The 13,847-nt window shown below is 44.2% G+C and overlaps 1 protein-coding gene across 1 annotated transcript in view; it reads right to left on the bottom strand.

The window, feature by feature from the left end:
* Positions 1-375: 375 nt before the first annotated feature.
* Positions 376-13,847, bottom strand: part of LOC139416491 (copine-8-like) — a 73,768-nt gene continuing 60,296 nt past the window's right edge. Inside the window, exons 10-20 of the mRNA XM_071165135.1 lie at positions 13,342-13,383; positions 12,927-13,002; positions 12,329-12,382; positions 11,058-11,119; positions 10,494-10,540; positions 10,053-10,234; positions 8,800-8,927; positions 4,922-5,024; positions 2,442-2,499; positions 1,413-1,486; positions 376-1,075 (exon numbers count right to left, since the gene is read on the bottom strand). Coding sequence (XP_071021236.1) covers positions 869-1,075; positions 1,413-1,486; positions 2,442-2,499; positions 4,922-5,024; positions 8,800-8,927; positions 10,053-10,234; positions 10,494-10,540; positions 11,058-11,119; positions 12,329-12,382; positions 12,927-13,002; positions 13,342-13,383 — 1,033 coding nt within the window. The 3' untranslated portion in view covers positions 376-868. The remainder of the gene's footprint in view (positions 1,076-1,412; positions 1,487-2,441; positions 2,500-4,921; positions 5,025-8,799; positions 8,928-10,052; positions 10,235-10,493; positions 10,541-11,057; positions 11,120-12,328; positions 12,383-12,926; positions 13,003-13,341; positions 13,384-13,847) is intronic.

Genomic DNA, 13,847 nt, shown 5'->3' with positions numbered 1-13,847 from the left:
AGGTCTACAATTTTTTTTCTGAGGTCTTGGCTGATTTCTTTTGATTTTCCCATGATGTCAAGCAAAGAGGCACTGAGTTTGAAGGTAGGACTTGAAATACATCCACAGGTACACCTCCAATTGACTCAAATGACGTCAATTAGCCTGTCAGAAGATTCTAAAGCCATGACATAATTTTCTGGAATTTTCCAAGCTGTTTAAAGGCACAGTCAACTTAGTGTATGTAAACTTCTGACCCACTGGAATTGTGATACAGTGAATTTTAAGTGAAATAATCTGTCTGTAAACAATTGTTAGAACAACTACTTGTGTCATACACAAAGTAGATATCCTAACTGACTTGCCAAAACTATAGTTTGTTGACAAGAAATTTGTCAAGTGGTTGAAAAACGAGTTTTAATGACTCCAACCTAAGTGTATGTAAACTTCCGACTTCAACTGTATATCCACAAGTACAAATCCTCCTCTTCATCCTTAACTTTGTAAACATTTAGAAAGAGACCGTTGGTGAGACAAAAGTGGGGTTGAGAGGAAGAGTAGGGCATAGAAATAAGAGACAGAAATGTACTTCTGAATGGTTCTTCACAGATTGGATGCTGCTCCTGGTTGGTCAGTTCTAGGCACTCTCCCACTTCCTGGGTCAGACCAGTAAACTGTGTCCTCTGACATCTCATGGGAAGTCCTTCCTGAGGGACACTTTAAATAGAAGCAAAATGCCTTGCTGTCCTTTCTGCAGAGAGGAAGTCAGAATTCACAAAACTGCAACAAGAGAGTGGAAATGGCGGTTGGCTTCTTCGGACCGCCATTGTCAAACTCCAGTGAGGAAGAAGAAGCAAGAAAGGAAGAGGCCCCGGAGGAGGCTTACCCCTCAGATTCGGCTGACCCGTCGGGTGAGGAGGGGGTGCACGGCGGGGGCGGGGTTGTAGGCAGGGGGGCAGAGGCCTGGTTTGATGCACCTGGTTCTCATGTAGGAGAGGAACTGGTCAGGGATCTCAGCCAGGACCTCCTTGGCCAGACGGGCCATACTCAGAATGTGGTTCCCCCTGCGGTCGATGTAGTCACGGAACGGAACAAACTGGATGGAGAAAAGGAAGGGGGGCAGAGAGAAAGGACGGAGGAGGTGAGGAGGAGAAGGAGTGGGGGGGAACAGGGAGGGAACGAGTACAGTAATTCCGTTAGAAAAAGACAACAATGAATAGAGAGGAATATAACGAATACAGAGGCGGTATAGAGGAGGAAAAATAAAGAATACAAGTGAATATATGGGATAATGACAATTACATACATGTACATGACATTCTATTGATTCATTCTAGAATGTAAGCCTATTTCCATTGACACTGAAAGTCTGCTTTCATATATGCTTGAATTCTATAGGCATGCAGAGACGCACAGAGGAAGCTCTATAATACCTGAACAATGTCTCTCTCGGCGAACCTCCCTTGGGATGAGATCCTCTCTTCATCTCCATCAAGCTCAATCATTTCTGAGGAGAAGGAAAGCGAGAGAGAGAGACACACCGAGAGATGGACAAAGAGAGAGAGAAGCACATCGGTCATCCATGCCCACGTCAGAACAAAACAAACGTTGACATGTCAACATCGTCAGAGCCACGGAGCATGACACATCGTAGGCTACACCTACTGTACTGTTGTCCGTGTGCACTGACCACACACACACACACACACACACTACATTACAACAGGGAGCCAAGCTAGCGCGCTACACAAGATGACAGTGTTCCTTCGCCTGCCGTGTAGTTTGAGTACAGAGAATGTGTGTGTAGAGTGGTGAAATCCTGGGTTGTAAGTTAACATTGCGCGCTGCTAGGTGACTGAGTGATGCGCGTGTGGTGACGTACATGCTGGGATACGTGTAAAGGAAAGCAACCATGTCCCTCCCTGTGCCACTGCACGTCATGCTACGGTGCACATTGACTTTATGAGCGTGATAATGTTTAATACCCATTGACTTTAGAGGCTAATTGCTCATAAGGAATGAAACGTGTTTATTATGGAGTGTTTTATGAATTGTAAACATCTCTTTCCAATATTAGGAGAGGAGAGGACTTGATCTGTTCCGAAATAAAAGGTGAATGAAAATTAGGACAAATTACTGTAAAATATCACAAATGAGTATCGCCATTTAGAAAGACATAAACAAAAGTGCCGGATGGGAAGCAAATGAGAGAGAGGGAGAGGAAGGAAAGAGCAAGAGAGAAAGGGAAAGGAGAAGAGAGGGATAGCCGGGTGAGGGGCCCAAAAGAGAGGGAGTGGAAGGAGAGAAGCAGAAGAGGGAGAACTGGGTGAGGGGCGTAATAATGGATTTAACGCAGAGACGAGATTAGAGAATACACATAGAAACACATATGTATGTACGCACACACGCAAGCACATGCACACACACACGCACCCACCCACATTTCATTATTCCTGTCTTACCATTAAATTCTGCTGGTCCAACTCCGACAATTATAATTGACATGGGCAAAGTAGCTGCCTTTGGATGTGTAGGGGGGAAGAGAGAGAGAGCGAGAGAGAGAGAGAGAGAGAGAGAGAGAGAGAGAGAGAGAGAGAGAGAGAGAGAGAGAGAGAGAGAGAGAGAGAGAGAGAGAGAGAGAGAGAGAGAGAGAGAGAGAGAGAGAGAGAGAGAGAATAGAGAGGAGACAGCGAGAGAGAGAGAGAGAGAGAGAGAGAGAGAATAGAGAGGAGACAGCGAGAGAGAGAGAGAGAGATAATAGAGAGGAGACAGCGAGAGAGAGAGAGAGAGAGAGAGATAATAGAGAGGAGACAGCGAGAGAGAGAGAGATAATAGAGAGGAGACAGCGAGAGAGAGAGAGAGAGAGAGAGAGATAATAGAGAGGAGACAGCGAGAGAGAGAGAGAGAGAGAGAGAGAGAGAGAGATAGAGAGGAGACAGCGAGAGAGAGAGAGAGAGAGAGAGAGAGCGAGAGAGAGATAATAGAGAGGGGACAGCGAGAGAGAGAGAGAGAGAGAGAGATAATAGAGAGGAGACAGCGAGAGAGAGAGAGAGAGATAATAGAGAGGAGACAGCGAGAGAGAGAGAAAGAGAGAGATAATAGAGAGGAGACAGCGAGAGAGAGAGAGAGAGAGATAATAGAGAGGAGACAGCGAGAGAGAGAGAGAGAGAGATAATAGAGAGGAGACAGCGAGAGAGAGAGAGATAATAGAGAGGAGACAGCGAGAGAGAGAGAGAGAGAGATAATAGAGAGGAGACAGCGAGAGAGACAGCGAGAGAGAGAGAGAGATAATAGAGAGGAGACAGCGAGAGAGAGAGAGAGATAGAGAGGAGACAGCGAGAGAGAGAGAGAGAGAGAGATAATAGAGAGGAGACAGCGAGAGAGAGAGAGAGAGAGATAATAGAGAGGAGACAGCGAGAGAGAGAGAGAGAGAGAGAGATAATAGAGAGGAGACAGCGAGAGAGAGAGAGAGAGAGAGAGATAATAGAGAGGAGACAGCGAGAGAGAGAGAGAGAGAGAGAGATAATAGAGAGGAGACAGCGAGAGAGAGAGAGAGATAATAGAGAGGAGACAGCGAGAGAAAGAGAGAGAGAGATAATAGAGAGGAGACAGCGAGAGAGAGAGAGAGAGAGAGATAATAGAGAGGAGACAGCGAGAGAGAGAGAGAGAGAGAGATAATAGAGAGGAGACAGCGAGAGAGAGAGAGAGAGAGAGAGAGATAATAGAGAGGAGACAGCGAGAGAGAGAGAGAGAGATAATAGAGAGGAGACAGCGAGAGAGAGAGAGATAATAGAGAGGAGACAGCGAGAGAGAGAGAGAGAGAGAGAGAGAGATAATAGAGAGGAGACAGCGAGAGAGATGTTTCAAAAAAAGAGAGCCTGAGGAAACAAGTTTGTTCTCAACGCCAGTGTCAATAACCATCGTTATCTAAAATCGCCACAGGTTGTCAGAGAAATACTCCCAATTAACATACTCCCAATTCATTTACACTAAGTACTGTAATAGCCTGCCTACTTCTCATATAATAGTACACTAGAGATCGACTGTCATAAGACGGACAAAGTTTTTCAACTTCTGCCGAGCCTTTATAGGACTAACTATTTGTGAAAAAGTAGAAGAATCTGTCAAACCTTTGTAGGAGTAATTACTAAATTAGCACCTGTAATTTCATGTATGTACAACTTGTGTCTAAACCCCAGCCAGCCTGACAGCTTATAAATGAAGCTTATTTCCATCCTCTCCCTCAGCGGATGCCTATTGCATTGTGGGTCGAGTGGGTTGCCATTCGCCAAAGGCGGAATGAGAATGATAGATGTTATCACTGTGTTTCATAACTTTTTATTGCCATTTAGGTGGACATTAAATTGGCAGAGATATGAGAAACATCTATTTTGGGGGGTTGCTTGGCACTCAATGTTCTCATATCTTACTCCGCAATCACATTACAAGGATGCATGGAAACTGGTGTAACACAGAGTAGCAATTCTGTTTCTATGTAACACCATTTTGGAATCAGGGCATTCCAAAACAGCATTTAACAACAGAGACAGAAAAACACACCAAATCAGGTGTGTCAAACTCATTCCACCGAGTGACTAGTGTCTGCAGGTTTTTCGGATATTCCTTTCAATTAATCCCTAGACAACCAGGTGAGGGGAGTTCCTTACTAATTTGTGACCTTAATTAATCAAACAAGTACACGGGAGGAGCAAAAACCCACAGCCACCTGGCCCCTCGTGGAATGAGTTTGACACCCCTGTCCCATAAACAATAACAATATCAACGTTGGGTCCAACCAACTATATCTAGGACAGTCCCAAGATACACGTTTACAATGGACATGTTTCAAACACATTTGAAGTCCTAGGACTCCTTTCCTATGTTTACAGGTCTGGTGGCATACTGTAAATGTTGGGAGATAATAACGTTGACATGTACGCACGTTTACGATGGACTCCTTGGTCTGGGCCATGTCGGTGATGACGCCGTCCGAGATGATAAGGAGGATGAAGTACTGGGAGCCATCTTTGACTGATTGTGCATACCTGGAGTGGGGGGAGAGAAAGAGAGAGAGCAGAGGAGAGGAGAAAGAGAGAGGTTGGTGGGAGGAGAAGAGAGAGGAGAGCAGGATGAGATGCACTGGGCAATCAATAAATCAACCCATTAAATGTATTTATGAAATTTATTTTGTGTTAGCTATTGACCTCTCTTTCATTCATCTAATCTGCTCTCAGGCCTGTAACTCTAGTCATTTGTTTGGCTGATGTTGAGGCCCATATCTTGACTATAACCCTGGGGGGTGTTCCCCACGGTTTAATAATGTTGCCATTGACTTGTTACCAAGTCTTGGGCTTTTGGGCCAATGCAACAGACACGCACACACTGCACGCTCTCTGAGTGACAAATTAATACAGCCACAAGTATTGGGAGAATTACGGTCTCGTCTGACACTGGAGCCGCTTATTTGTGTGAAAATGATTTCCCTCAGTGTGTTTTGGTCACACAGAAGATAAATGAGCTATGAACGGCGAAGCTATTCTTAGGCCACGTGGGCGGACGGATCACACCGAGAAATAGACGGGATTGGAGGGGCGAAGAGGGATGGAAGAGAAAGCTTGTTACAGTCAATCTTGTGTGTGTGTATAGATGACTGGGCAAGATTTCCCAATAGTGAATACCAAGTAGAGCATGTACAGCACAGGGACAATGCACTCTACGGAGAGACACCAAGTCCAGTTTTCTGTTTGGATAAAATGACCATTAATCAACCATGTGGACAAGGCGACGCTCTCTTCGTCTCCAATAGTGTCTGTCTACTGGTCGATGGTACAAAGCCTTATTGGTTTTCAAAACTAACAACTATTCTCTCTGTATGCAACGCTGAATTAATAGCTTTGAACAACTGCCACAAAAGGACCAGCTGACATCATGTCAGTGATTCTCTCGTTAACGCAGGTGTGAGTGTCGACAAGGACAAGGCTGGAGATCACTCTGTCATGCTGATTGAGTTTGAATAACAGACTGGAAGCTTCAAAAGGAGGGTGGTGCTTGGAATCATTGTTCTACATCTGTCAAACATGGTTACCTGCAAGGAAACACGTGCCGTCATCATTGCTTTGCACAAAAAGGGCTTCACAGGCAAGGATGTTGCTACCAGTAAGACTGCACCTAATGCAACCATTTATTAGATCATCAAGAACTTCAAGGAGAGCGGTTCAATTGTTGTGAAGAAGGCTTCAGGGCGCCCAAGAAAGTCCAGAAAGTGCCAGGACTGGCTCCTAAAGTTGATTCAGCTGCGGGATTGGGGCACCACCGGTACAGAGCTTGCTCAGAAATGGCAGCAGGCAGGTGGGAGTGCATCTGCACGCACAGTGAGGCGAAGACTTTTGGAGGATGGCCTGGTGTCAAGGGCAGCAAAGAAGCCACTTCTCTACAGGAAAAACATCAGGGACAGACTGATATTCTGCAAAAGGTACAGGGACTGAGGACTGGGGTAGTCATTTTCTCTGATGAACCCTCAGAACACAGCCATTAATTTTTTATTTATTTATTTATTTTACCTTTATTTTACTAGGCAAGTCAGTTAAGAACAAATTCTTATTTTCAATGACGGCCTAGTGGGTTAACTGCCTGTTCAGGGGCAGAACGACAGATTTTGTACCTTGTCAGCTCGGGGATTTGAACTTGCAACCTTTCGGTTACTAGTCCAATGCTCTAACCACTAGGCTACCCTGCCGCCCCAATAAAGAATGGTACCAACACATCCTCCGAGAACAACTTCTCCCAACCATCCAGGAACAGTTTGGTGACAAACAATGCCTTTTCCAGCATGATGGAGCACCTTGCCATAAGGCAACAGTGATAACTGTTGGCTCGGGGAACAAAACATCAATATTTTGGGTCCATGGCCAGGAAACTCCTCAGACCTTAATCCCATTGAGAACTTGTGGTCAATCCTCAAGAGGCGGGTGGACAAACAAAACCCCACAAATTCTGACACACTCCAAGCATTGATTATGCAAGAATGGGCCTCCATCAGTCAGGATGTGGCCCAGAAGTTAATTGACAGCATGCCAGGGCGGATTGCAGAAGTCTTGAAAACGAAGGGTCAACACTGCAAATATTGACTCTTTGCATCAACTTCATGTAATTGTCAACAAAAGCCTATGAAATGCTTGTAATTATACTTCAGTATTCCATAGTAACATCTGACAAAAAATATCTAAAGACACTGAAGCAGCAAACTTTGTGAAAATTCATATTTGTGTCATTCTGAAAACTTTTGGCCACGACTGTAGATTGATGAGGAACAACATTTAGCCAATTTTTGAAACCTGTAATGTAACAAAATGTGGGAAAAGGGTCCGAATACTTTCACGAATGTGTGAAATGCTTGATAGTGTATGTGATATCAACAGACTTCAATTTTGACTGGCTTTCATCAACAACAACAAAAATAAACTGTAACCAGTGCCTGCAACCTGGTTTGGTTTATAAGTCAACCTACCAGGGTAGTTACAAACAGCACAGGAATTAAATCATGAACATGTATTAATCACATCTTTACTAATCCAGCAGACATTTGCTTTAAAGCTGTATCAAATCCATCGGAAGTAGTGATCACAATATAGTAGCCATATCTAGGAAAACCAAAGTTCCAAAGGCGGGGCCTAATATATAGTGTATAAGAGGTCATTCAATAAGTAATAACATTACAATAATATTTGCTGGTCTGTGGTTTGCACTTGACACATTTATGAAATTGCTTACTCCAGTTACTAATAAGCATGCACCAATTAAGAAAAAGACGGTAAAAACTGTTAAATCCCCTTGGATTGATGAGGAATTTAAGATGGGGAGAAGTATGTCCACAATAAAACACTATCATCGAGGCTAACACAAAGCACACCTGGACTACTCTTCAGTCGTGCAGGTAGGTGTCACCACAAAATTACATGCCAGAACAGGGCAGCATGGCTGGCCCTTGAATGTACATGAAGAGCTAACATTAAGTATGCATGTCAATCAGACTCAAAGTGGGAGGCGACATCACTACTTGTTTTTGTAGAGCCATGAGCACCGAGCTGTCTGTTTAAACTGCTAACACAAAGCTCGGGCACCCATCTATACCCCACAAGACATGCCACCAGAGGTCATCAGATAACTGATGAGCCATGAGTACAGTAACTCTATTCCACATCAGATAACTGATGCAGATCTGATTTTTACACACACACACACACACACACACACACACACACACACACACACACACACACACACACACACACACACACACACACACACACACACACACACACACACACACACACACACACACACACACACAGTGGTGTAATGGTGTAATAATGTAGTGGTGTAATAATGTTATATGATGTACTGTTTTATCTTTTGTTTTATGTGTGATGTAAATGCCTTAATGTGTTTTGCCCCCAAGAAGAGTAGCTGCTGCCTTGGCAGGAGCTAATGGGGATCCTTAATAAATACACAAATACATGGCGGGTGGTTCTGAGTGTATTGGTGTGTGTGTCTGTGTGTTGTCTGTGTGTTGTCTGTGTGCGTGTGTGTTGTCTGTGTGTTGTGTGTGTGTGTGTGTGTGTTGTCTGTGTGTTTGTGTGTGTGTGTGTGTCTGTGTGTTGTCTGTGTGTGTATGTGTGTTGTCTGTGTGCGCATATGCATATGTATGTATGCATGTGTGTATGTGTGCAAGTGTTTGTGTGTGTGTGTGTCTGTTGTCTGCGATCATGCGTACGTGCGTATGCATGTGTGTGTGCATGAGTGTGTGTGTGTGCGACCTACCTGGCCACGTGGTTAATGACAGGGGAGAAATGTGTGGGACCATAGAGTCGAACAGACTTAAGGCTTTGGTAGTAAGCCTCCATCACCCCCTCTATCCCACTGCAGTACGGATTCTGGGGGTTCCCATTCTGCACAGACACACAAAGAACAAACAATGTAGGAATTAATTAATTGGTTATCAATTCATCACATTTATTTAAAAACACATTGCATAACAGCAGTTATCTCAGTGTTTTTACAAAAACCTGACCTATACCCCAAACAGCAAGCAGAACATACAAGATCAGTAAATGCATAAACCACTTTTTAACTCTGTAGTGTCAAGTAACAACTTTGGGAGAACACCATATAGTCTTGGATTTCACCTTGCAATTATGGTGAGATTAACATGCATTTTCTTTCGTGCTAATTGTCTTGTACTGTATGCAATGTGCATAATGTAAACTATGTTGTGTCCTGTATAATAGAGTTTCCCAGTAAAGTGAAGTGGGAGAAAGCCATCTTGACCCTAGCTGCTTTGGTTGGCCTCCCGTGAGCATGGAGAAGACAGCCACTCTTTGCTTTGCAAATGGAGCTTGGGTTAATTCTGCCTCTCTTCTTCCTCTTCTACTTTATCCCACCTTCTCTGTCCTATACTCCCCATCTCTTCTTCCTTGTCCCTCTAGTGTCTCCTCTCCCTCCATCTCCCCCATGTATCACCTTGCTAAAAGGCTGACTCAGTAAATCCTTAATGCTTAGATGAACTCTCCTTGAGCATTACCCAACTGAGCAGCTGGAATGGCTGCCGGCGCCCGGGGCTGCATGGACTTCACATCTGGACAGGAATTTATACGGTAGAGGACTGTGTATGCATTCCAAATGGCACCCCATTCCCTATATAGTGTACTACTTATGAACAAAGCCTGATACTTTAAATCAGAGGATGGGCTCGTTGTAATGTCTGGAGTGGAATGGGCACCATGTCTTTGATACCTTTCCATTCCAGCCATAAGAATGAGCCTGTCCTCTGAATTCGGACCAGCGGTCCAGAACCAGGACGGTCGGGAGACTGGCAGGTTAAAAGGACGAGGGATGGAGGGAGATCACGTTTACACTTTGGTCATTTATCCAGAGCGATTTACAGGAAATATTAGGGTTTCACCTAGTAGGCTCGGCGATTCAAACCAGCAACTTTTCAGTTAAGGGCTCTCAACCGCTAGGCTACCAGCCGCCCTAGACGGACGGACGGACGGGGGTGTCTCCAGTTTCCTCACCAGAGCGAACTCGTGCGAGACCCGTCCGTCCGGGGGCAGTTTAGCTCCGAAGCCCAGTGCAGGGAACATCTTGTCACTGTCGTAGTCCTGGATAATCTCCCCTACAGCTCTCAGAGCCATGGCGTAGGCATTCAGCTGGTACGGACTCATGTAGTGTAGAGAGGTGGGCTGGGAGGGGTTGCCTGAAATCCAACAAAATACATTACAACTGAGCTCAGAGCTGCTACATCTCTCCTCAGGGTCTACATCAGAAGACAAGGGGTCAGAGACTTTTTCAAATTCATAGCCAAGGCAAGTTCGAATGATATGAAGCAGTTTTGTAACACAGACTTGTACGGTGTTGTAGCTAGATGGTTGCCAATTCAAAGTTGATGTCAAGAAGGCCTTGCTGCCACACATGCAAGAGGGTTCTCAAGGGCCGACAAGAGCTAAGCTACTCACCATTTGATGCTGTGAAATCAATTGCCACTGTGAAACTAATCTGAGTCCTACAACACAAAACAAAACCAGGAAGATATTAAAACATCACTCATGCGAGATTTGATTACACCATGACTCAACGTGATCTCACTGACTCAATTCATGGACAAGGGGGTTATAACTGATGTTTCCCGCAACATGAATATAGTCCTATGGGCTGATTAGTAATCCACTCATCCATGAGTTTGTTCCTCCTTTCCATTACCACACTAGTGATGTAAGTGAGCCCAGCGCTCGATAAAAAGGTTACGGTAGAAATCGTTCCAGTCAAATTCACATATTCCTATTGCTGTACTCACTCACATACAGCTGCTTGGAATGCAAAACGAGCAAGCCAAGTTGAATGGGTGCAACAACACAATCAGAAAGCGCATTATACAATAGAAAGCCTGTACTAAATGATTCACTTGTAAATGTAATGCTCATCTAGGGATTGTAGACATAAGGATAAAGAGTGATGGCGTATCCAATGTGTCCCTATTCAAATAAAACTTGAATAAAAAAAATGACAACTTGAGAACGTACCCTCCTTTAATGTAATCCAGGAAGGTGAGCTCCATGTCCACCAGGCAGGACAGAAGGGTTACCTGGCAACACGTTTGGAGGTTACAAGGATACTTTTTGGAGTTTGAAGATGATAAACTTTATAAAAGTGAACTATCCCTTTAAAACACAAATCAAATCCAATTTTATTGGTCACATGCACAGATCTTCAGGTGTTATAGCAGGTGCTGCGAAACGCTGCAGTAGAATGTCTCCCAAATACAATACAAATACACACAAAAAAAAAAAAAAAAATCTAAACAAGAAATCAAGAAATAAAAATCGTAGATATATTAGAGTGAGCATGTGTCAGAATCCAGAATATAAATGTGGTGTGTATTGATAGTATATAATTTGGAAAAGAAAAAAGCATGTACAGTAGTATGTATATTAGGATGAGCTATGTCGAGAATACATTATATATTGTACATACACAGTGAGTAAACAACAGTATATAAACAGAATATGAGGTGACCAGCATTCATATATACATTGGGTGTTAGTCTCAATGTGCAGGGCTGAGTACTGGGCAGGTAGCCGGCTAGTGATGGCTGTTCAACAGTCTGATGGCCTGGTAATAGAAGCTGTTTTTCAGTCTCTCGGTCCCGGCTCGGATGCGCCTGTACCGTCTCTGTCTGCTAGATGGTAGCTGAGTGGACAGACCGTGGCCTCGGTGGCTGAGATCCTTACGATCTTCTTGGGCTTCCTCTGACAGCAAGTGCTGTAAATATCCTGGAGGGCAGGCGGCATGCCCCCCATGGTGCGTTTGGCTGACCGCACCACCCTCTGGAGAGCCATGTGGTTGAGGGCGGTGCAGTTGCCGTACCAGGCGGTGCTGCAGCCCGACAGAATGCATCTGGTGCATCTGTAGAAGTTTGTGAGGGCCATGCCGCACATCAGGATTTCAGTGGAAATACAGTAGTATCATAATTATAACACCTTATTTAAATATGGCACGACAACAATAGAAGACTTGGCTAAAACACATACAGTAGAGTACTAAGCTACTAATTCAACCGTGACGCCTTTGAGCTTTGAACATGCAAAAAATAAGTGCAGAATTACATCCATAGTATGCATCGCAAGTGGAATCCTACTCCCTATATAAGTGCACTACTTTGACGAGAGCCCAGAGGGCTGTAGGGAATATGGTGCCATTTGAGACACAGACATACAATCCCACTAAGACACAGCTAGGGTTGAAAGATAGGTGGCCTTTTCAAGTCAAAGAGTATTACAGGGTATCGACTCACTGTTCCCGAGTTGAGGTATTTCTTCTTCTTCTTGCCTTTCTTTGGATTGACCACCTGCAGAGAACAGAACATGGCGTGGTTCACTTTGTTGTGTCTCGTTGATCTTGAGTTGAACACAAAGCCAAGGCAACTGAAAGCCTGACTTAAAATGTGTGTTTTTTTCATCAAACAATTGTTTGCCCTGGTGGCCACATTTGGTCTTCAATAAGGTCCAGAGGGTGCACTGAAAAGTGTTATATTTCCTCACCGTCAAGATTTGCACACAAAAAAAGTCCTCTATCCACCGTTTTGGGAATGTTCAATGCTCCCTGACTGTCCAGCTTTCATCTTGGGGATTTTTAGCGAGTTGGACAGTTTCTACACATTTCGACACAGTTTCAATTTGGTTGTAGTCATTTTAAAGTATGAGTCTGTATTTTACTAAAACCACCCGCATGCCTGATTGGACCCCCTCGCGGTCCAGATGTATGACACCCCTCTCCTAGACTCTGCAATACCACCCTGGAAGGCTCAATATTTGGGTAAACACACCCTTGTGGGGGTGTGCATTAACGTGTGTGAACGTGTGCGTATGTACACCTGCTGCAACATGTCTCACCTCGTAGCTGTGAAACTGTGACTGGCCTCTTGACATCTCTCTGTAGCTGGTATTGAATTCCCCAATGAAGTCATGGCTGGAAGAGTAAACACACACAGTGCCTCACACACCTGCTGGGATTTCTCTCCAGCTGGGATCGCCTTTCCAGGAACAGATCCAATGGTTTAAACATGACTTTTCAAAATGCCGTTGTTGCAAAATCGGTACATTGTTACAAACTCCATCACAGGGTGACACCAAAGCAGCAAGTTTGTTTGCAGTCATCTAACAATAACCTACATTGTGTCATGACATACATAAGCAATATTTCTGAGTGCAGACTATTCATGTGGTTGCCCCTGGGGCAATTACTATAGCAGAAGTGCAGATAATAAGTGAAGTGGGTGCGTGCGTATGTTTCTGAGACAGTACCCACCCTCCATCTCGGTCCCAATCATACACCTCCACTTTTATGCTCCTGAAGGAGAGAGAGCGAGAGAAAGAGAAAGAGAGAGATAGAAACCCCATTTGAAAAACGAATTAGTGTGTCTGATTGAAAATCTCTGCTGCTTAAAAGAGAGGTGCTCATCTGTGAAAGAGGATGGTCTGGCTCTAAGAGGGTGTGCTCTCAGAAAGGTGTCTGCTTTTGGGATTCAATGTACTAAAGGGAATGAACATTAAGGGTTACATAGAGAAAATTGGACCTCTCTGAAATGAAAATGGGTGGCCTTCCCTTCAGGAAAATATATTTTAACTAAACCCGTCCTGAAAGCTTGGGAAACTGGACCTTCCCTATAATAATTCAAACAAAGTGGATAACAGATAACATGTCTACCGATTACCCTCACTTCTTGGACAGACCAGAGACTTAAATGCAGTTTTAGAAACTGTTCTTCGTCTTCTAAGCATTACATAGCATCGCAGGAACTTTTAAAGCGCACA

This window comes from Oncorhynchus clarkii, chromosome 1 (genome assembly GCF_045791955.1).
Source record: "Oncorhynchus clarkii lewisi isolate Uvic-CL-2024 chromosome 1, UVic_Ocla_1.0, whole genome shotgun sequence".
NCBI classification, from domain to species: Eukaryota; Metazoa; Chordata; class Actinopteri; order Salmoniformes; family Salmonidae; genus Oncorhynchus; species Oncorhynchus clarkii.
The sequence above is the reverse complement of the archived record's forward strand: the minus strand, read 5'-3'. Positions and strand labels throughout refer to the sequence as shown.